The 21,421-nt window shown below is 40.2% G+C and overlaps 1 protein-coding gene across 2 annotated transcripts in view; it reads right to left on the bottom strand.

Annotated features, from left to right (window-relative positions):
* LOC122563675 (protein argonaute-1) overlaps window positions 1–21,421 on the bottom strand; it is a 115,061-nt gene that overhangs the window by 76,129 nt on the left and 17,511 nt on the right. For both annotated transcript variants that reach the window (XM_043717728.1, XM_043717729.1), the window contains exon 2: window positions 3,141–3,327. In XM_043717728.1, coding sequence (XP_043573663.1) covers window positions 3,141–3,327 — 187 coding nt within the window. The remainder of the gene's footprint in view (window positions 1–3,140; window positions 3,328–21,421) is intronic.

Raw genomic sequence — 21,421 nt, 5'->3', positions numbered from 1 at the left:
CCACACCTCCAATTTTGGTGTCATCTCCAAACATACTAACCATACCTCTTATGCTTGCATTCAAATCATTTATGGAAATGACAAAAAGCAGAGGACCCAGCACCAATCCTTGTGGCATTCCACTGGTCACAGGCTTCCAAGTCTGAAAAACAACCCTCCACCACCACCCTCTGTCTTCTATCTTTGAGCCAGTTCTGTATCCAAATGGCTAGTTCTCCCTGTATTCCATGAGATCTAACCTTGCTCACCATCTCCCATGGGGAACCTTGTCGAACGCCTATCTTAATAAAATTTGATAAATAACCAACAGGAGGCTCAGCTCAGAAGTAAATTGGTAGCACTCCATCACAGGCAGCATCTGGATTGATGCCTCCATGCAGTATAGAGTCATTGAGATGCATAGCACGGAAACAGACCCTTCAGTCCAACTCACCCATGCCGAGCAGTTATCCAAAATTAATCTAGTCCCATTTGCCAGCATTTGGCCGATATCCCTCCAAACCCTTCCTATTCATTTACCCATCCAGATGCCTTTTAAATGTTGTAATTGTACCAGCCTAGGTAGCATATTTCTGATGCTGTCTTTTATTGATCAAGACTTTTAAAGAGTGTCTTCGGCTTCTTGCTCAAGTGATAATAAAAGTTCCCATCAAGGGGAACAGCAGTGTTCTTCTTTGTCTACCAAGTGCATCAAAAACTCACAAAGGGCATGACCCGTTTGTTGTTTTACAGGCTCTGCTTTGTGCTACATGTATTTGCCTGTGCCATGAACAGTAACAGCAATTTGGGATGGCCTTGACATGTTAAAGATGCTGAATAAATACATGCTCTTCCCTTACAGGCAAAGGTCAATAACTGGAGTGAAAACAAATGTGTGAAGACAAGTACAGTCGGTAGAACCCTAAAGTTTCTCTGGATTTGAATCTTTTTAATGGATAGTATCCAAGAAACAGGTTGAAACATTTTTGCTGTGTATTTTTACAGCTTTTTAACTCTTCTACATCTAGATGGACCTTTCAATTTATTTGTCTGTAATAAAATTCTGTTGTCCAAGAGAATCAATAGCCTCACATGAATATTTCAGTGACTAACCACCACATGAACTAACTAAACAGAAGGAACTAATTTATTAAACTAGAACATTCTGGGATCTGACCTGTCCAGTAATGCCAACAAATGGTATCACAACGGATAGGAAGCTCCATTTGATAGGACGATTTTATTTCCACTAGAGTATCTACAATTATTCTTATTCCTCCATGAAGCTGAAAGACTTGTCAAAATGAGAAACTTACTGCCAATGTTATGACCAGTTTATTTTGAATAAATCTTTAACAAGATCTAATATTAAAAACATTACATACTTGTTGTAGCTCGACTCCTTCCAAAATTGGGAAGCCAATCTAAGTAAGTAATTCAAGAAATCTACTTGTACTTCAGAGGTCTATTTCTTGGTTTGCACTTTAATATATTTAATGTAATATTCCTTCATCCCTCTTACTTGAATTTGTCTATTTTTGTTATTACGACGGGAACATGTTTCCAAATTTTAAAATGTAATTACTCAATCTTTATTTCCATTTGTCAATGCAAGTCATGCTTCGGTACAGCCAATGTGTGAAACCAATCTTGAATAACATACCATTATTATTTTTTAAAATTCTGTGAAAATAACAAAATGTTATGCTGGTATCAAATATATTATGGCAAATATATCCATTTTAACATGTTTCAAGTATATTTGTACAGTTGAAATTTTCATGATTTCGACAGTGAACAGGGAACCTTAAATTATATGCATATCAAAGCCAGCATTATACTGGTATAGAAGTGCATTTGGTTTTAACATGCATCTGCATAAAGTTCAAAGAAAAAAAAACATTTTTTCTTGATACAGTATCAATATTGATTATAAATGACCAGTAGAGGGAGAAATTCTAGGTTTGGTCCTGAGCCTATTTGGCTGTGTTTCATCCAGTAATCTTCCTAAACCACAAGGTAAATAGCCAACATAAAACCAACAGATTCAGGCTACAAAATGTTTGAATTATTTATTAAGCAAGCTATGACACTCTTAATTTTAAAGGTCTGTGTGTGTGAAAATTGTGAACATACAATCAAGAGACAAAGAAAAAATTATTGTGCTGCAGGGTCACCCTGAAAGACCATTTCACAAGACAACTCTCACAACATCTGCAATGAAATGTACTCAGGCTTGTACCATGGTATTTTGTAGTGTGAAAAGACACTATATAGTTCTCAAAGGGAATGAGAGGCATTAATTGAACAAACTGTGATCTACACAGAGGAATTTCGATTATTCGAATGAGATGGGTGGGCACTATTTCATTTGGATAATTGATTATTCAGTTAATTGATTTCTTCTGGGGTTCGGAGTTTGCTGTGAAGTCTGCTCTCCGTTCAGGAGACTAGGCAAAAGCACACGCATGCGAGACCCCAAACACGCCCACTCCCACCCTGCCCCCCCGCCTCTGGGGCAGCCAGAGTGGACACCAAAAGTAAGACTGCTGCCACCTTTGTGGGCTAAGTATCCAAACAGCGCGCGCACACTTTTTGACAGGTGCTACCTCTGCCCTGTACAGGACAATGTTGGAGAGATTATCTGGGGGAAAGTGCAGGGGGGGCAGGGCATTTGGGGTACACCCCTGTGTAAAACTCCAGGGAAAGTCTGGAGATAGAGACAGAGAGATATCAGTCATTTAGAGACGGTGCCTGGACTTGTCCAGGACTGTTCTCGGCAGCATTTCAGTGAGCCGAATTAGTTTTCAATCATTGTACCTGTAAACAAAAGACACGATCTGGGCAGAAACAGCCCTTTGACGTAATGTTTCTATTGGGACCTTGAGATCCCCTTTGGATAATTTGATAATCGAGGTTCCTTTGTATTCAGAAAAGTACAAAACTGCTCAATTCTCTATTTGATCATTTTGCCTAGCAAGAGCTAAGGGAATAAATAATAATGTGGAATTCGAAACACATAGGTCAGCCATGATCTTACTGAATGGCAGAGCCAGCATATCAGTCAGTGAATGAGGTGCTAAATAGTCCACTTCTGCTTCTATTTTGTATGTCTTTACAGAATAAAATTATTCTGAATTATAAAGCTGATTGATTGGTACCTGTTTACTCTCCTTGGACATTTGTCCGGCTTAATATCCACCTCATAATGGTAAACATCGATTTTTGGAATATCAACTTCAAAGTAGTTGGCTAGAAGTTTAATTGGCTTGCCAATCGTTCCTATCCCTGGTCGCCGCGGTGCCTGGAACACCTGCTGCAGAGGTGGCACATATGGGCCAACTGTTGCTGAAAAGACATGAAAAGAAAATTAGTATTTTATCAGAGTTTTCAGATAAGGTACATTATCGAACAAAATAACTTTTCAGGAGAAGCAAATAGGTACTCTATCTGTTTCCACAAAAACATGAAAGTGGTTGTTTTCTTCCTAGTGTTACTGCTTTCTTTAGAATCATTACTTCAGACTAGTGCATGCTAAATCAGCAAAAAGCATTTACACACAAACATACACAGTGGTTCACATAGCACATCATAAAGAACTGGTTGTGCATAGATTCAGATAATGACTATGGATACAAAATACAACATCTCAGATTTATATTTACACTATTGGATTATATGCTCAGTTAGATTATGACTATTTTACACACACCATCCACCAGCTGAGCATCTGGCTAGCTGATTGCTTGCAAATAGACCAACTGCCAGTTGCGATTGTGCAGAGAATAAGATTGAAATCTCTTATGCTGGAGCATTACATGTTGTGATGCCATCTAGCTATCTATAAGGTACACTGCCTGAGGGCTATGCATTAATACATCATACATTTCCCCGTAGAAGAGTAGGAAATCTATCCTAATATATAAAGAAAGCACATTGACAAATTATTTTTATACATTAGGGCAATTATGTAGTGGACTCCAGATGTCTGTTCCTCGTGGCTTTATCAAAGGCTTCGTCGTCAGAAGATCTAGTCTGTTTCTCCTGGCAGCTGTGTGGTAGTTTCAGCAGTGGCTACACGATGCTTTTGGTTCATTCCTTGCGGCTATGGCGGCAATGTGGCAACTTCAGCGTCAGCAACTTGGTGGGTCCTGTCTGTCCCTCCTTGCAATGGCAGTGATGCAGTTGCTTCAGCGTTGGCTGTGGCAGTGGTAGCGAAATGGGTCCTGGCTGGAAATCCTTCCTTTGGTGGCCTCAGCAGTGGCATCCCATAGTTATCTTAGAATCCCAGATTGCCATGGAAGGAACAAAAGATGAATTTTGGCCTGTCTCAATTATTTGTTTTTAATTGCTGTAACTGAAATAGTGCTGAATTGTGGCAACTTATATACATTTCACTGTATTTTCATAAACACAAGTGACAATAAATTGCTATTCTAAATGCTTTGATGGATGCACAATGTGAACCGATCTAATCCTCAAACTTATCACAATTTGCTTACGTAGCTTCAATGTGCTGTACTGTCATTGCAGAAGGATGTGTTTCATGCATTATTGATACCTAGTTGTTGTCAGATGTCATACTTTTAGTACTGGAGTCGGGTCATGTAGCACTAGATGGGTCTTGTTTCAATGTGTGATTTGACCATTGTTTATTACACTGTTGTATGATCTTGATTGTACAAGATGTCATTTCATCTTTCCACAAACCCATGTATTTGTACAAAAATCTCAAATGTTAACTTGAATCAGAACATATCACTTTCTCCCTTCTTTTCAACAACGCTTTCTATAGATGTGGCTGTTTGGTGCTGAGAGACAATTAGAGTGATACCGAGAAAGGAATGTATTGAATACCCGACTTCCTAAACAACTAGGCAAGTTACAATAATGTACTGCAATAAACTGAAATTGGCAGTTAACATGTCAACAGCTGCTACACCAGTGGGATTTTGATTTGTTGCATGAAAGGAAATTTTTCAATATAGTCACTGAGATGCTTAGACTTGGAAAATATCAGTTACAATGTTCGACTACAGCTTAGAAGGAATTGTTAAAGAAGAGGTTCTCCCAGTTGTTGAGATTTATGGAACTGACGTTTCATACAACTTGAATCAGTTGGTCAATGTCCTTACTGATGTGGGGCCAATAGACAAATTTAGATGCCAATCTCTTGGTTTTCATTTGTATCCATGTAACATACTTATATGGTCAAGCATAATATCAAGAGCTTAAGGAATAATTACTTATTAGGCATAGAGAGAGGCACAGTTCATCTCAGAGATCAGAAAGGCTGCACTTTCTCAGGGACTGTTGAAGAACATCTTACCATATAGGAGCTGTTGTGGCTGGACATTATTTGATAGAGTTAGCTGAATTTGTGCTGTTTGATCAAAATGAATTAGATCAATTTGGAGTCCATCAAATTCGGATTTAAAAATATCAAATTTTTAAATCTAGAGGAAAATCCTGTTCTTTAAATAAAACAAAGCTGCAAAAACGTAGAGTCCCTCTGGAACCTTCCTCCCCACCCCCTGTCTCCATTCCGTCTCCTGTTGGACATTTACTATCCCTTCTGATTTTACACTCGGACACTGCAACATTCTATACTCAGCAGGAGTCTTTTATTCCTCTGCACCTCCATCTCAATGATTTTCAGGCACATGACCTGACATTGAACTCTTCTTCGATCATCTTTACTTCTGCGCCCATTTCTCTGGGAGAGCGTCTCCCTGTCCTTCAGACCCTTTCACCCACCTCAAACACTCTCCTTCCACTTGGACCCGTCCTTCTACCCTTTTACCTGCACTTGACCTGCTCATCGATGTCACAACAGTTCATAGTCACCGTACTTTCACAGCACCCCTGCCCCTTACCCATTCAAACCTATCTCCACGTGAGCTGACAGCACTCTGTGCTCTCAGATCCGATCCTGACTTTATCAGCAGGCTTGATTACAACAGTGGTGCTACGGTTGGATGACATACTGACTGCTACATTGGAGGCTAAGCGCCAGCTCTCAAACACCTCCTGCTCTCTCAGTCAGGGCCATTACCCCATCATCAAGCACAAGGTTATTTGTCCACAAAGGCCACTAATCTCATCATATCCGGGGATCTCCCCTCAACAGCCTCTAAGTTCTGGGTACCCCAACCTTCTACAGCTGCTTCTACCTTCTTCCCAAAATCTACAAGCACAACTGCCTAGTCAGACCTGTTTTTGCCCCACAGAACTTGTGTCTTTCTATCTTGACTCAATTTTCTCTCCCCTTGACCAGTCCCTTCTCACTTATACCCAGGATTCTTCTAACACTTTCAGAATATAAAAGTGTTAACTTGGTTTTCTCTCCCACAGATACCTGTTGAGTTTTTCCAGCAATTTGAACAAAATAAACTTCTGTTCTTAGCTGGATTTGGAATTCTGCAAAGAGCATCAGGAATAGTAAAGCAAAAGCCTAGTTTACATGATACTTGCACTCTTGGATCTACGAGCACAGGACCTGGTATGAGCTGCTACATCGGTGGAAGTGACATTAGCAAGGTAGCTGCTGTGGCAAAAGATGGTACCTGTGGAGCAGTGACTTTGGGTATGGTGACAACAAAGAGGTAGTGGAAGGGTTATGGACTCTCTTTAAACTACTTTTCTCTCCCCATTATTCTTAAACTATTCAAAATGGCACCACGTTATAGCAACAGTGGAAGGTTTTGAGTGTATTTTTCACTAAAATACGAGACAATAAAATCATTCATAAGTAGTTATCCCACGTACTTGTAAGAGATTTGACAGATCATTTCCAATGGTTTGTGATTGCTCATACCAATTAAAGATTTGTTAAAGCGCTACATGTTGAATCTTTGCACTCACTCTGAAAAACTAAAGCAACAATAACCCTATGTTGGAGTAGTATGCCTGTAATGACTTTAAAACAAAATACAATAGACTTGTCACCCTGGAATAAATGCTTCAAGGCCTTCCTAGAATACATGCACTTTCAATATGTTAGGCTTGAGGGATTATATATTGAAGGATAAATCTGGTGGAAGATAAAGCATTCTTGAGAAATTCAAAAGATATATTAATGACCTTTCAGTCACGACTAAGTCACATCTTTGTACAACAAATTTCAAAGAGGAAATACTTTGGTCACATATAGGGATAAAAAAAAACTGAAATACCTGTGCCTAGTGATGAAGGCATCTTTTGTACCTGTTCTATTTTGGTAGGATCAGGTCTAATGCCTTCTGAAGTGTAGATTAACCTCAAGTTATTGATTTGGCATGTTTGCTGTCAAAAACAAAACCTTGCTTTGTTTCTGCTTCCATGAGCTGAAGGAGATTTCTATCATGTACATGCTTACTTTTCCAAAGAACAGCAATGTTACCTGTGGACACACACATCTGGTAGATTGTCTATGATATGCTCCAGGTGTTTTTGGAATATATCCTAGCTAACAGATGATCCAAATTGTAATCGGAGAAAACAATATCAATCAAAAGATGCTCTAAATATTCTCAGTTCCTATGATTCTGGGAAAAGATAAACGGACTAGAAATCTAGTCTTGACATTTAAGCTGCAGTTTTATTTTAATTCACTCGAGATATGGGCTGGTTGGCATTTATTGCTCATCCCTGGAGAAGGTGGTGGTGAGCTGTCTTCTTGAACCACTGCAGTCTATATGCTGTAGGTATGCCCACAATGCCATTAGGGAAGAGAATTCCAGGACTTTGATCCAACAGTAAATGAACATCATATATTTCCAAATCAGGATGCCGAGTAGGTTGGTGGGGAATTTGCTGGTGGTGTGTCATCTATTTTCAAAACACAAATAATAGTGTTGCATTAATTAGCGAGATGCTCAACCTTATTTTCTACTATGGAATCCATTTCCAGTTTGAGCTCATCCTGAATGTGAATGCGGCACTTAAGAGGATGTTTAATGCTGGATTGGGCATCATCTTTCAAATGAAATGTTGTAAAACCTTTGTTACCAACAGAATCAAATAGATCTGGATAGAGGTTTGTCAAGTCATGGATGGACTTGCTGTTGCAGTCTAATATCTTTGTTGTTGAAACTGACACTGGTTATCTCATAGATTGCGATGATGAATCTATGTATGCAGTTAGTTCAATTATATAAAATCCTGCTGTATCAACAATAGAAAAAAAATTCTGCTGTCCATCCTGAGAAGCTGTTTGGCAGTTAAGATTGGCATTATCTATGAATGGAATTTAAGTCATAAGCAGTTATGTTTAGACTGTGACAGTCTCCCTGAGTAAACCTTGAGAGATGCATAAAAGGATGGTATTTGGATGTACAATGTCAATCTTTGCATACAGTACATGCTATCTATTCTTTTTTGGATATATCACTTGGATGGAAGTAAAGACTTCAGATTTTTTGATCACATCCATGTGCGCCAAATTGACCACAAACTTTCTGACTAAGTCTGCAAACTGTAAAGTTGCAATTACCTCTCTGACTTCAGTTACAAAGTTGTATGGCATGGATGGGGGCTTGAGATGTCTTTGATGGATCTTTTTCATATGCTGCTTCGGAGAACTGCAATGCAGTTTGGGTTTCTCCAAACGTTTAACCCTCTTGAAACATTTTAGTTTGTATGTGTATCAAAATGCTGAACACCATCTCATCCCTCTAAATAATTGACAGTTTGCACAAGATTGGTCATTTTGCTGTTCTTCTTGAATGCTGCAAAAGTAGTTGTAGAGTCAATCACCGAAGTGCAGTCCTGTTAAAAAATGCTACAAACTTGTATCGTTTGGGGGAGGAGGTGGGCTGTTAGAGCAACAGAGTGAGCAGGGGGTGGGGAGAGTATTGGAAGGGAGAGACAGAGAGAAATGGGAGGGGGAGGGGAAGAGATAGAGCTTCAGCTACTAGTTCAGGTTGGTGATAAGGAATGCCCATTAGGAAATTATATTTTCACAATTGCCACTTCAGTTCCTGTTTGCTGCTGCTTCTGAAACCCTGGCACTTTATTTTATATATGCAGAGTCAGGTCTGTACGGAGTTATATCTCAAAGTTTATTATTAACAAGTATGAACATTAATATGACTTGCATATACATTCTGGATTATATACTTAAATTATTCCATTAAATATAATAATGACTGGCTGACTGACTAACTGGTCGGTTAGGTAGCTAGCTGCTTGCTCACTGTCTAGTTGCCAATTAATAAGTATATTAGAACAGCCAACTAATGAAATGGCACAGAGAACAAGAATAGAGACCTCATATTAGAGTGTCACCTTGCTGACTTGAAAGCGAGAGTACCTGAAAGCAATGCAATAATAATACTACACTCTTTTACTCCTTAAATGTCAATTAATTTGCCATTTTCAACAGCTAGAGACAGTTGTAAAGAGTTAAAACACAACTGCACTGATGATTGAGAAAACATCAGGCAAGCAAATTAGTTTCTTTTTAAAAACTTAACCTATTAAGAACATGACTTTTATGAATCAAGTTTGGCATCCATGCAATCAATCATTTGCAATCTGTTAGTGCAATTTTCATGTTAACACAGAAATGTTGCATCCTGTTCAAAAAATCAAATTTATTCACAGCTTACTAGTGAACAAAAAAAAAGCTTTTCATTAACTGTACCTGTCCAATATATCTTTTGTTATAACAATAAAATACTAGAATGATGAAAATACATTGGTTTATTTGACATACATATTGTAAAGAATACTGCATAGTATTATAAATAGCATTATCCTGGTCTAAGGCACTGTTTTGGAATAGATTGGCCCAGCTCCTGATGGAGGGCGTTTGCCCGAAACATCTATTTTCCTGCTCCTCGGACGCTGCCCGACCTGCTGTACTTTTCCAGCACCACACACTCTACCGGCTCTTTAGCATCCTGTTGTTCATTGGAGGTCATTATATTAAAATCTGATCAGTCTAATGTGCTTGAAAATCAAGTCAAACCGTGGGCAGTACGGTAGCTCAGTGGTTAGCACTGCTGCTTCATAGTGCCAGGGACCCAGTTTCAATTCCAGCATCTGGCAAATGTTTGTGTGGAGTTTGCACCTCCTCAGTGCCTGCATGGGTTTCCTCCCACAGTCCAAAGATGTGCAGGATAAGTGAATTGGCCATGTTAAATTGCCCATAGCCATAGTGTTCAGGGATGTGTAGGTTAGGTGCATTAAACAGAAGGAATGTAATAGGTTAGGAGAATGAGTCTGGGTGGGATACTCTTGAGGGTCAGCGTGGACGTGAGACTGTTTCCACACTGTCAGGATTCTATGATTTCTAAACAAATGAAGTCTCATAAAATTTGCCCTATGTTCAGTTTATAACTGTAAAATATAATCTTGAATCATACACTTATAGAAACAAATAAAGTAAAACTCAGTAACAACAGTCAAATTAAAAAGAATGTCCCATTCCCCAGAAACCCACAAGACAATTCCAATAGGGAGAAGGACCAAGCAGATGAGAATTTTCTTGGTAACTGGAAAAGAGATTTATTTTATATTCATTCAATGTGTGGAGTATGGGTTTAGAGTAACAGTGCATTCCTCGAGAGTCAGTCATAATAATCCAAACAGTATCACACCTAGATCTTCCAGAATGATGGAGTGATTAACATTTACTATTTGGATAATTCTACCAACCACCTTTTAGCCTTGAACTTTTCTTAATGATTTTGTGTGCATGTTAAGTATTCATTACTTTTAAACTACTTGTTTTCCAGTTCTCCCTCTAGGCATATCCCCCAAGTCAATGAGAAGTCAAAGTCATCTATTTCCACAACTTCCCCCTATATAAACAACTGAAACACCTTCATTCCATCTCAGCATTAATCTAACTCAACATTTGAAAATTTATGCATGTTTTCCATAATCTGAGCAGCATCATGCAACTGAATGACACTATCTTATGCAATGGAGAATGACTGAAAATTAGCTTTTAAAAACATCTTACACAGGAAGAATATAAAGATGTTTCACCAGTTTCAACATTTGAAATCTTGGTTATAGTTTATATGCCAGCTTGTCTTTTGATCAAAGATGGCAGGTTTAAACCTCAGTTTGGAAGTTTTGAGAAATCTAAGCATAGAAATTTAGAATGAGATTTAATGTCACGTGTACTCAAGTTACGAAAAACCCGAAGTAGAGTAAAAACTGTACAATGTCACCAACACACAGCGGCATCTTGAGTACTTATGTCCACAAAGTAGAGAAAATAAAGAAAAAAGGTCTGTAATGTAGTGTAAGTTAGAAAAACAAGAAATAAAGCTAAATAAAGCTAAAAAAAGTTAAACACTACAGCCTAAGGGCTTCCATGTGGTTGACAGGGCTCCACTGGTTCTCAACCTGTAGACATCTTCACCCCGGGCTGCCAGCTGTCCCACCATGGTCTGGCCTACGAGGGAGGGAAAGGGCAAAGGCAAAGGCAAAGGCAAAGGAACAGACGAGCACCAGTCCAGAGAAGGAATTTTGCTATTTTATCAATTGTACTGTCCATCAGGAAAATAAGGTTAAAGCTCTGCTTGCTTAGAATGACATTGAAGTGCCTTGATGTAGCAAAGTTCTCCCGAATTAGACCAATAATGATTCTCAACAAAAAAAAATTTAATTCATTACTATGAAGTAGGGTAAAATACCATATAAATTGAAGTCTTTGGCTTCAAAGACTAACCACCTTTTCAATCACGTTAACAGGATCCAATGTCAGGCATCACCCAAGTTGGCTGCTATAAATGGAATCAAAAGTTTGACTTCAAGTTTACTGCAAAGTTCACATTACTTAAATCAACCAATTCACTTCTGGGCAGCACAGCCACGTAACTGAACTGTCAACCTAAAGGCGTATCCCTTTGCAATGTAATGAAGTGCAGATATGCAGCAACCACAGTCACTTGCTCAACACAGGAGAGTCAAGATACTAGGCATTCAATTCTGAAGGCACCTTACCTGAATGATAATTGAGAGAACCTGGAATGCCTAAATGTGTTTGTTCAGCCTTTGAGAATAAAGGAACTGCAACTTCCAAATTTTTGGGTGTGACTTTGAAACCGAAATAAAACTCCCTTCCTGCTCCTAACCAGAGGCACTTCCCTCCCTAGTAAAGGTTACATGAGGAAACTCCAGTAAAACCCAGGACAAAATGCCCTCAAATATAAGCAGGACATAGAAGCCATACCTTTGGGTATAAATTGTGTATTAATATTGATTGCTGCCAAATCAATCAACAAAACAAAAATGCAGAGTAGGGAGCTGCTGATTCCTCCAGCTGGACGTTTCTTGCTTTTCCAAGCTTCCTGTGGAGTAAAAACCACAGTTCTCCCACGCCTTATTTCAGCAGATTAGCTCTCAGTGGAGACCCAAATTACTTTATTGTCATATAGTGGAATAAATACAAAATTGGAATGTCTTCTGTTTCATTTTTCTATTGCTTATCTGGAGAATGTACAACACTGATCCATTCATTCATTCTCTCAGCATAGTGTTGCTTGCGATACGCTGATTAGGCAGACTAGAAGAATGCTACATAAAAGCCAAATTATATGGTTTTAAAAAAACTTGGTTTAAATGCCCCACTCATTAAAACCATTTCAACATGTAACGTGATAGCAAATTTTAAAGAATTCTGTAGTGTTGAAACTACAAAAACTATAACAAAAGACCAATCTCAATTTTTGAAAAGGACAATTTAAACCCCTATTAGAATTGAATTATTAGTTACAGACTAAGATCATAGTTCCAAGATCATAGTCAGATACGCATTTTTCAATACTTAAAGACAATTGCATTGAGGATCAACGACAATTATACAATGTTATGCATTAGAGCTTTTTTGGAAATGCAATAGGTTAAAGGAACAGATATTTGAAAAAATGCTTCGCTAATCTCCTCAAAAGTTTTGAAAAGTGTGGCACTGGAAAAGCACAGCAGGTCAGGCAGCAGAGGTGCAGGAGAATCTACATTTCAGGCATAAGCTCTTCATCAGGAATGTGGAGGTGGTTGAGGGATAATTAGGAGGGTGGGAGTAGAGGGTAGCTGGGAAGACAATAGGTAAATGCATCACAACCCCCCCCCGCATCTATTTAGTGCCTTTCCAGCTAACCTTCCCCCACCCCTTCCCCAACCTTCTACTTATCTCTCATCTCCCTTCCCCCCACATTCCTGATGAAAGGGTCATGCCCGAAACATCGATTCTCCTGCTCTTCAGATGCTGCCTGACCTGTACTTTTCCAGTGCCTCACTTTCCAACTCTATTCTTCAACATTTACAGTCCTCACTGTCTCCTTAGAAAGTTTCCCAAGTAATAGCAGACTAAGCCAAAAGCCCTCAGATCTAGTTCCAGGTCTATACAAACTAACATTACCAAATACTTTATTTAATTGTGGGTACTGGGAATGTACATCACTTTTTATGCTGTCAGAAATGAAAGTCCTGCCATTAGCTGGTTACATACACATGCACTTCATTGCAAACCAACTGTTGAGTCAACACAGAGTAATGCCAATAGTGTGGATTGCAATTCCCGCACCAGTCAAGAAAACTAGGAAGGACTTTCCTTTACAAAATCTCCCCTCTCCTGAGGTGTGGTGACCCTCGGATTAAACTACCATCAATTATCTCTCTCGGAAAATGCAGCCCTCTAATCTTCTGGCATCTTTGGAGTCATAAAAGTCCCAGGGGTGTACAGCATGGTCCAAGTCGTCCATGCTGACCGGATATCCCGAAATGAGCTTTCGCCATTTGCCAGCACTTGGCCCACATGCCTCTAGACCCTTCCAATTCATATACCCATCCAGGGCCTTTTAAATGCTGCAATTGTACCAGCCTCCACCACTTCCTCTGGCATCTCATGCCATACACTCACCACCCTTTGCGTGAATGAGGGATGATTCGGCCAGTCATTATTTTAGCAGTCTCTAGGATCTTTGGTTTTTACTTATTCTCCAGATTTGGAAAAGCTACATAGGATGTGTTCACCCCTTCTAGGGTTTGGAATTGAACCACCCATTAATACAATTGGAGCTTGTGAAGATGAATCTTTGTACTCCCCCCCCGCCTCCAAGTTTTTCTGCTGCAGAGGTAAAAGGGCCTGTGTGTAAAATCATTTCTCATGGGAAAGTTTGCACGAGAATTTACAAAGCAGAATGCTTTGGTGAAAATGCATGTATCAACATTGTGTAAAATAATAATGTTCAGTGCTATAAACACTAATGGACAGACATGATACAACCCTAGAGCATTGATGCCTCCCTCTTACTGACAGACTATTTTGATTTGAACTATTGTGGATGCTGTTTCAATATAGTGGATCAGTGTGCACTGAATGCATTCCATCTCCAAAGCTAGTTACAGCCTTATGTACTTCTGTGAAGCATCAATCATCAATGAGCACTGCTGAGGATAAAGTGCATAGTTGAGATAGTAGGTGCCCAAAAACAAGGAAAGGCTTTTGATAGAGGCTTTATTTCAGGTGTTGATACCCTGAAGTTTGCATAAAAACAATGGAAAGCCACATCTAACTTATTTGAGGAACTGAAACCATCTCTGGTGTATTCTTGGCTACTTTCTTGGCTGAGAAACCTGTCAACATGCTAAAATAGCTACACCCTGATGTCGATGGACAGCACTAAAACATGTCCTCTATGTTTGAAAAGTTGAGCAAGTATCTGGTTAGTAGCCAAAAGCTCAAAAACACTTCAGTGAAGAAGACTGTTTTACACTCTGCTCCACTCCATTACCATTAAGCCCCATATCTGCTGGAATTCTTTCTAAAGGCAACAATTGTGGGTCTGACAGACCAACTTGCTTGGGCTGCTATGGGGAGGAGGAATGGTCATGATGAATGTTCACTAATTTACATAGTGAACAGAGTTGAGTACAGGATTTGAGTTAATCTCTTAAATGTATATTACTTCTTTTAATCCACTTGATTCATAAATTCCTCCTTAAAAGAAAGCTCATGTATTAAACTTGCCTGTTTAACACCTCCTCCTTTGGCCTAGCTTTCATTTATCCCTTTATGCCTCAAACACCTCAGGGTTTTGTTTCTAATTTAAAAGGCACCATGTTGTCATTTATTGTACTCAGTGAATCTCCTAGGATGGCTGCTCCTTACATACTTGCAAGGTCCCTTCAGGCATGCTTGAAAGCTGTACTCTCACCTGTTCTCCTCATACATAATGCATCCGAGTAACATTATCACTCAGCCATTACCTTGACTTGATAACTGTAAACAATGCTGATTGGCTATTTTGACTGAGTTAAAAATCACAACACCAGGTTATAGTCCGACAGGTTTATTTGGAAGTATAAGCTTTCGGAGCACAGCTCCTTTGCCCCACTACCTACCTGGTGTTGTGCAATTTTTAACTTTACCCATCCCAGTCCAACACTGGAACCCATATCATTTTTTGACCGAGTTATAGGAGAATCAGAAAAAAATACTCAAGGCAGAAGCTGCTTCTGTGTGACAGAAACACATCGGTGCCTTAAATCTGTGGCTTCTCTGTACTGTGCGCTCAGGTTGAACCAGTTAACAGAGATTGAAGGCCACATTCTTGTCCAAGTTGAATGTTAAAAATCTTTTTCCATTCACCACAATTACACAAGACCCAAACATTAATGGATTTCTTTTGGGTTTCTTTGAACATTCAAGAGAGAATATGAATCTGTGCTCTTTCCAAAAGGAGGGAGAAATAATCATTCAAAATATCAAGAATAAATTCAACCAACATTATTTGTTAAAAGTTTGAACAAAACATCCCCTAATGTCCATAAATATACATTTAGATATTCATTCAATTTCCTACTTGCTATGATCAATCTTGAGCAAAGTATTGAGAAGGCAACATATATAGAAATAAGTTAACAAAATGCTTTACGTTTGGGCTATAAATATAAATGAATAATCTGCTGCAATCAAAGCAGTAGTGAACATTTTCAGACAAGCACAATAAGCTAGAAGAGGGAGCCACTGGAGAAATGGCTTCTTGTCACAGCTTCAGACTACTGTGGGGGCTGGCTTTCCCTCTCAGCTCCTGGATACAGGGGTCACACATACTTCACCTCTCCATGGCAGAGACAGCTATACTCTCACTTTGTTATGGAGATTTGAATGGTGTGACAGGGGTTGTGTCTCCCCTCACACACAATGCGCTCACTCAATGATGCAAAATCTCCTCTTCATTAGAAATGCAGCAGCTTGGGACACCAAGCAGTTGTTCACACGCTGTACTGGCCTCCGCAAATTAAAATCCTTGTGTTACTCACAACCATTGACAATGTTTTTAAAATAACTACTTTTTTGCGTCTAATCAGTCAAGGACTTCTAATCTGAGGACCTTTATTTTCCCTACAGCTGAGAGGGAGAAGTAAAGAAAGTAAACAGAAGAGGAAACATCTCCACATCTTTTAAAAAAGATTAAATGTAATATATCAGTGTAAAATGTTGTAAATTAAAGAAAAGTTAAGTGAACCATTAATTAGATAAAAATTTAAAGTACCAGGTGATGGTCAATGAAGCAAAGGTTTGTTCCAAAAGTTGGATTTTAAAAGGAGTTCTTAAAGTTGTGAAGAAAAGCAAGAGGATCAGGTGTTTCAGATTGCACCACTAAGACAATGAAGAAAATCAGTCTTTTAGAATAGTACTAAATATTCTGTAGAGAGAGAAAGCTACAGAAGTAAGGTGGGATGAGGCAAGGGGGTGGGGGCTTCAACGCAAGTATGATTATTTTAAAGTCAACGCAACTTACTAAGTAGGGAAGTGATGGGAAAGCAAAATGTACGTCGAGCACAGAATATTCTAAAAAGGGTACATGCACATTTTCTTTTCCCAAAAAGTTTTCAAAAACACTTTCAAAGTCTGCTCTTCACTACTATGGAGCTCAGTTCAGGTTAGTCCATGCGGTTTTTTGACAAGTTGCAACACCTGAGGCAGGAACAGTATTTGAGATTTGGGTCATTTTAGGGTTAATCCCCAGTCACTGCCATGAGATCGATTCACATATTAGAGCTTCTCAACAATTCAAAATTTAGTGTTATTTCTCACTACTCAGTACTTACGGAGGAGAGAATCACGGATGCTAAGGAAAACAAGTGGACTGCATACATATTACCAGAGAGGAGGTGGTTGCAGCCTTAAAATGCATTAAGTGGATAAATTTCCCTGGGCCTGATCAAGTCCAACCTCGGACATTGTGGAAGGCTACAGAAGAAATTGCAGAGGTATTTGCAAAGATTTTTGCTTCATCTTTAGCCACTGGTGAAGTTCTAGAAGACTGGAGGATGGCTAATGTTGTCCCATTGTTTAAGAAAGTCAAAGACAATCCAGGAACTACAGGCCAGTGAACCTGACGTGAATAGAAGGTAAGTTGTTGGAGAGGATACGGAGGGATAGGATCAATCAACATTTGTTTAGTCAAGATCTGCTTAGGAATAGTCAGCATAGATTTGTGTGTGGGAAGTCATGTCTGACAAATCTTTGAAAAAAAAATCTAAAAACAAAAAAAAAAAAGAGGTAACCAAGAGGATAGATGAAGGTAGGGAATGGATGTTGTCCATAAGGACTTTAGAAAGGCCTTTTACAAGGTCTTGCACAGCAGGCTTGTCACGAGGTTAGGTCGCATTGGATCCAGGGAGAGCTAGCTAACTGGATTCAAAATTGGCTTGATGTTAGGAAGCAGAGGGCGATAGTTGAAGGTTGTTTCTTGGATTGGAGGCCTGTGATTAGTAGCGTGCTACAGGGTCAATGCTGGGACCTTTGTTATTTACATAAAAGATCTGGATGTGAATGTACAAGGCATGATTGATAAGTTTGCAGATGATACAATATTAAGAGGAATCATTGATAGCGAGGAATTACAGAGCTATATTGATCAGATGGGGGAGTGAGCTGAGGATTGGCAAATGCAAATCAATACAGGAAAAAGTAAGGTGTTACATATTGGAAAGTCAAACCAAGGCAGGGATTCTACAGTAAATGGCAAGGTCCTGAGGGGTGACATGGAACCAAGGAACCTAGGAGTACAAGTAAATAGCTCTTTTAAAGCAGCGTCACAAGTAGACAGGGTGGCGAGAGCGGTATTTAGCATACTGTCCTTCATCGTTTCAGGCACCGAGTATAGGAGTTGGGACGTTACGTTACAGTTGTATAAGTTGTTGGTGAGACTGCACTTGGATCATAGTGTAAAGGAAAGACATAATTAAACTGGAAAGAGTGTGAAGATTTACAAGGACGTTGCCAGGACTCGTAGGCCTGAGTAATGGTGAGAGGTTGGCCACGATAGGACTTTATTTCTTGGAACGTAGGAGAATGAGTGGGGTGACCTTTTTGAGGCACATAAAATCATGAGGGGCATAGATAGGATGAATGCATGTAGGCATTTTTCCAGGGATGGGGGATTGAAAACTAGAGGGCAGAGGTTGATGGTGAGAGGGGAAAGATTTAAGTACAACCTGAGGGGCAACTTCTTCATGCGGAGAGTGGTGCATATATGGAATGGGCTACCAGAGAAATTGGTGAGGCAGGTACAATAGCAACATTTAAGAAGGTACATAGATGGGATGGATTGAGGGATATGGACCAAATGCAGGCAACTGGAACTAGCTGAGTGGGCACCATGGTCAGCATGGACCAGTTTGGGCTGAAGAGTTTGTTTCCATGAATACAAAGCTGGTACAACAGTTAGGAAGTCAAATGGGATTTTGTCCTTCATTGCTTTTAAACTCAATCCTTTTAGCAAAGAGGTTATGGTGCAGCTGGACAAGGTGCTGGTGAGGCTACACCTGGTGTACAGTGTGCAGTTTTGGTCTTCTTACTTGAGAAAGGATGTACTGGCACTGGAGGGGGTGCAGAGGAGTTTCACTAGATTGATTCCGGAGTTGAGCGGGTTGGTTTAAGAGGAGAGATTGAGTAGATTGGGTTTATATACATCAGAATTCAGAAGATTGAGGAGGATCTTATTGAAAGATATAAAATAGAGTCAGAGATATACAGCATGGAAACATGCTTTGATCCAACTCGTCCATGCTAACCAGATATCCCAACCCGATCTAGTCCCACCTGTCAGCACCCGGCCCATATCCCTCCAAACCCTTCCTATTCATATACCCACCCAAATGCCTCTTAAAGTGTTACAATTGTACCAGCCTCCACCACACCCTCTGGCAGCTCATTCTATACATGTACCATCCTCTGTGTGAAAAAGTTGCCCCTTAGGTATCTTTTATATCTTTCCCCCCTCACCCTAAACCTATGCCCTCTAGTTCTGGATTCCCCCACCCCAGGGAAAAGACTTTGTCTATTTATCCGATCCATGCCCCTCATAAATTTTGTAAACCTCTATAAAAGGTCACCCCTCAGCCTCCGATACTCCAGGGAAAACAGCCCCAAGCCTGTTCAGCCGCTCCCTGTAGCTCAGATCCTCCAACCCTGGCAACATCCTTGTAAATCTTTTCTGAATCCTTTAAAGTTTCACAACATCTTTCCAATAGGAAGGAGACCAGAATTGCATGCAATATTCCAATAGTGGCCTAACCAATGTCCTGTACAGCCGCAACATGACACCCCAACTCCTGTACTCAATACTCTGACCAATAAAGGAAAGCATACCAAACGCCTTCTTCACGATCCTATCTACCTGCGACTCCACTTTCAAGGAGCTATGAACCTGAACTCGAAGGTCTCTTTGTTCAGCAACACTCCCTAGGACCTTACCATTAAGTGTATAAGTCCTGCTAAGACTTGCTTTCCAAAATGCAGCACCTCGCATTTATCTGAATTAAACTCCATCTGCCACTTCTCAGCCCATTGGCCCATCTGGTCCAGATCCTGTTGTAATCTGAGGTAACCCTCTTCGCTGTCCACTACACCTCCAATTTTGGTATTATCTGCAAACTTACTAACTGTACCTCTTATTTGATGAAGGGAATAGATAAGACAGAAGTAGAGAGGATGTTTCCACTGGCAGGTGAAGCTAGGACAAGACAGCATAGTCTCAAGAATAGAGGGTGCAGATTTAGGACTGAATTGAGAAGGTACTTCTTCATCCAGAGGGTTGTTAATCTACGGAACTCCATGCCCAGTGGAGTAGTTGACACTATTTCAGTAAACATTGGGATAGAAATGTTTTTGAACAATAAAGGAATTAAGGGATATGGTGAGAGTGTGGGTAAGTGATCTAAGTCCATGAAAAGATCTGCCATGATCTTACCGAATAGCGGAGCAGGCTTGAAGGGCCTGACGGCTTACTCCTAGTTATTATGCTTATTACTTTCTGACTCTGACTAATTTCGAGCAAATTGACAACAGATGATAGATTTCAAAAGTTAGTTACTGTGGATTAAAAATGTAGATAACACTCAATATACATAAAGGTGCTTAACTTGTTCAATTTTTTTGAAAAACAACATTTCACACTTTTAAACACAATATGGTTAACATTGACAATTAGGAGGTGGGACAAGCACACTACAATTGAGCAATGGTTTAAAAGAAAATTCAACAAATCGTGAGGGACACTTTTTAAATTTGTCTATGGGATGTAGGCATTATATTCCAGACGGCATTTGTTATCCACCCCTTCGAATAAAAGGGTCAACCAAATTGTTGTGGGTCTGGCATAACATGTGGGCCAGCTCATACAAGAATAGAAGATTTCTTTCCCTGAAGGATATTAGTGAACAAGATGGAATTTTAATCGAGAGTGTAGAAAAGACAGCAGGTCAGGCAGCATCCAAGGAGCAGGAAAAGTGACGTTTCGGGCAAAAGTCCACCAGGAATGAGGATGGGAGCCTCGGGAGTGGATGGATAAATGGGAGGTTGGGTAATGGTGATAGGGCAGAGGAGAGCATGGAGTGGATGGGGGGTGGGGCAGGAAGGAAGATGGACAGGTGGGACAGGTCATGAGGGCAGGGCTGAGCTGGAAGGTTGGAACTGGGATTAAAAAGGTGGAGGGCTGGAAATGAGGAAACTGGTGAAATCCACTGACCTCATGGGGTTAGAGGGTCCAGAGGCAGAAGAGGAGGCATTCTTCCTCCAGGCATCAGGAGGTAAGGGAGTGGCAATGGAGACAGCCCAGGACCTCATGTCCTTTGCGGAGTGGGAGAGGTGTTGAAGTGTTCGGCCACGGGGAGGTGGGATTGGTTGGTGTGAGTGTCCCAGAGCTCTCTGGGACGCCGGCACCAACCAATCCCACCGCCCCGTGACTGAACACTTCAAATCCCATCCCACTCCACAGGAGAACATGCAGGTCCTGGGCCGCCTCCATGGCCACCCGATGCCTGGAGGAAGAATGCCTCTTCTTCTGCCTCTGCACTCTCCAACCCCATGGCATCAATGTGGATTTCACCAGTTTCCTCATTTCCCTCTCTCCACCTTATCCCAATTCCAACCTCCCAGCTCAGCCCCACCCTCATAACATGTCCCACCTATCCGCTCCACCCTTACCTC

This window comes from Chiloscyllium plagiosum, chromosome 27, assembly GCF_004010195.1.
Source record: "Chiloscyllium plagiosum isolate BGI_BamShark_2017 chromosome 27, ASM401019v2, whole genome shotgun sequence".
Taxonomy (NCBI): domain Eukaryota; kingdom Metazoa; phylum Chordata; class Chondrichthyes; order Orectolobiformes; family Hemiscylliidae; genus Chiloscyllium; species Chiloscyllium plagiosum.
This window is presented reverse-complemented; position numbering and strand designations above follow the sequence as displayed.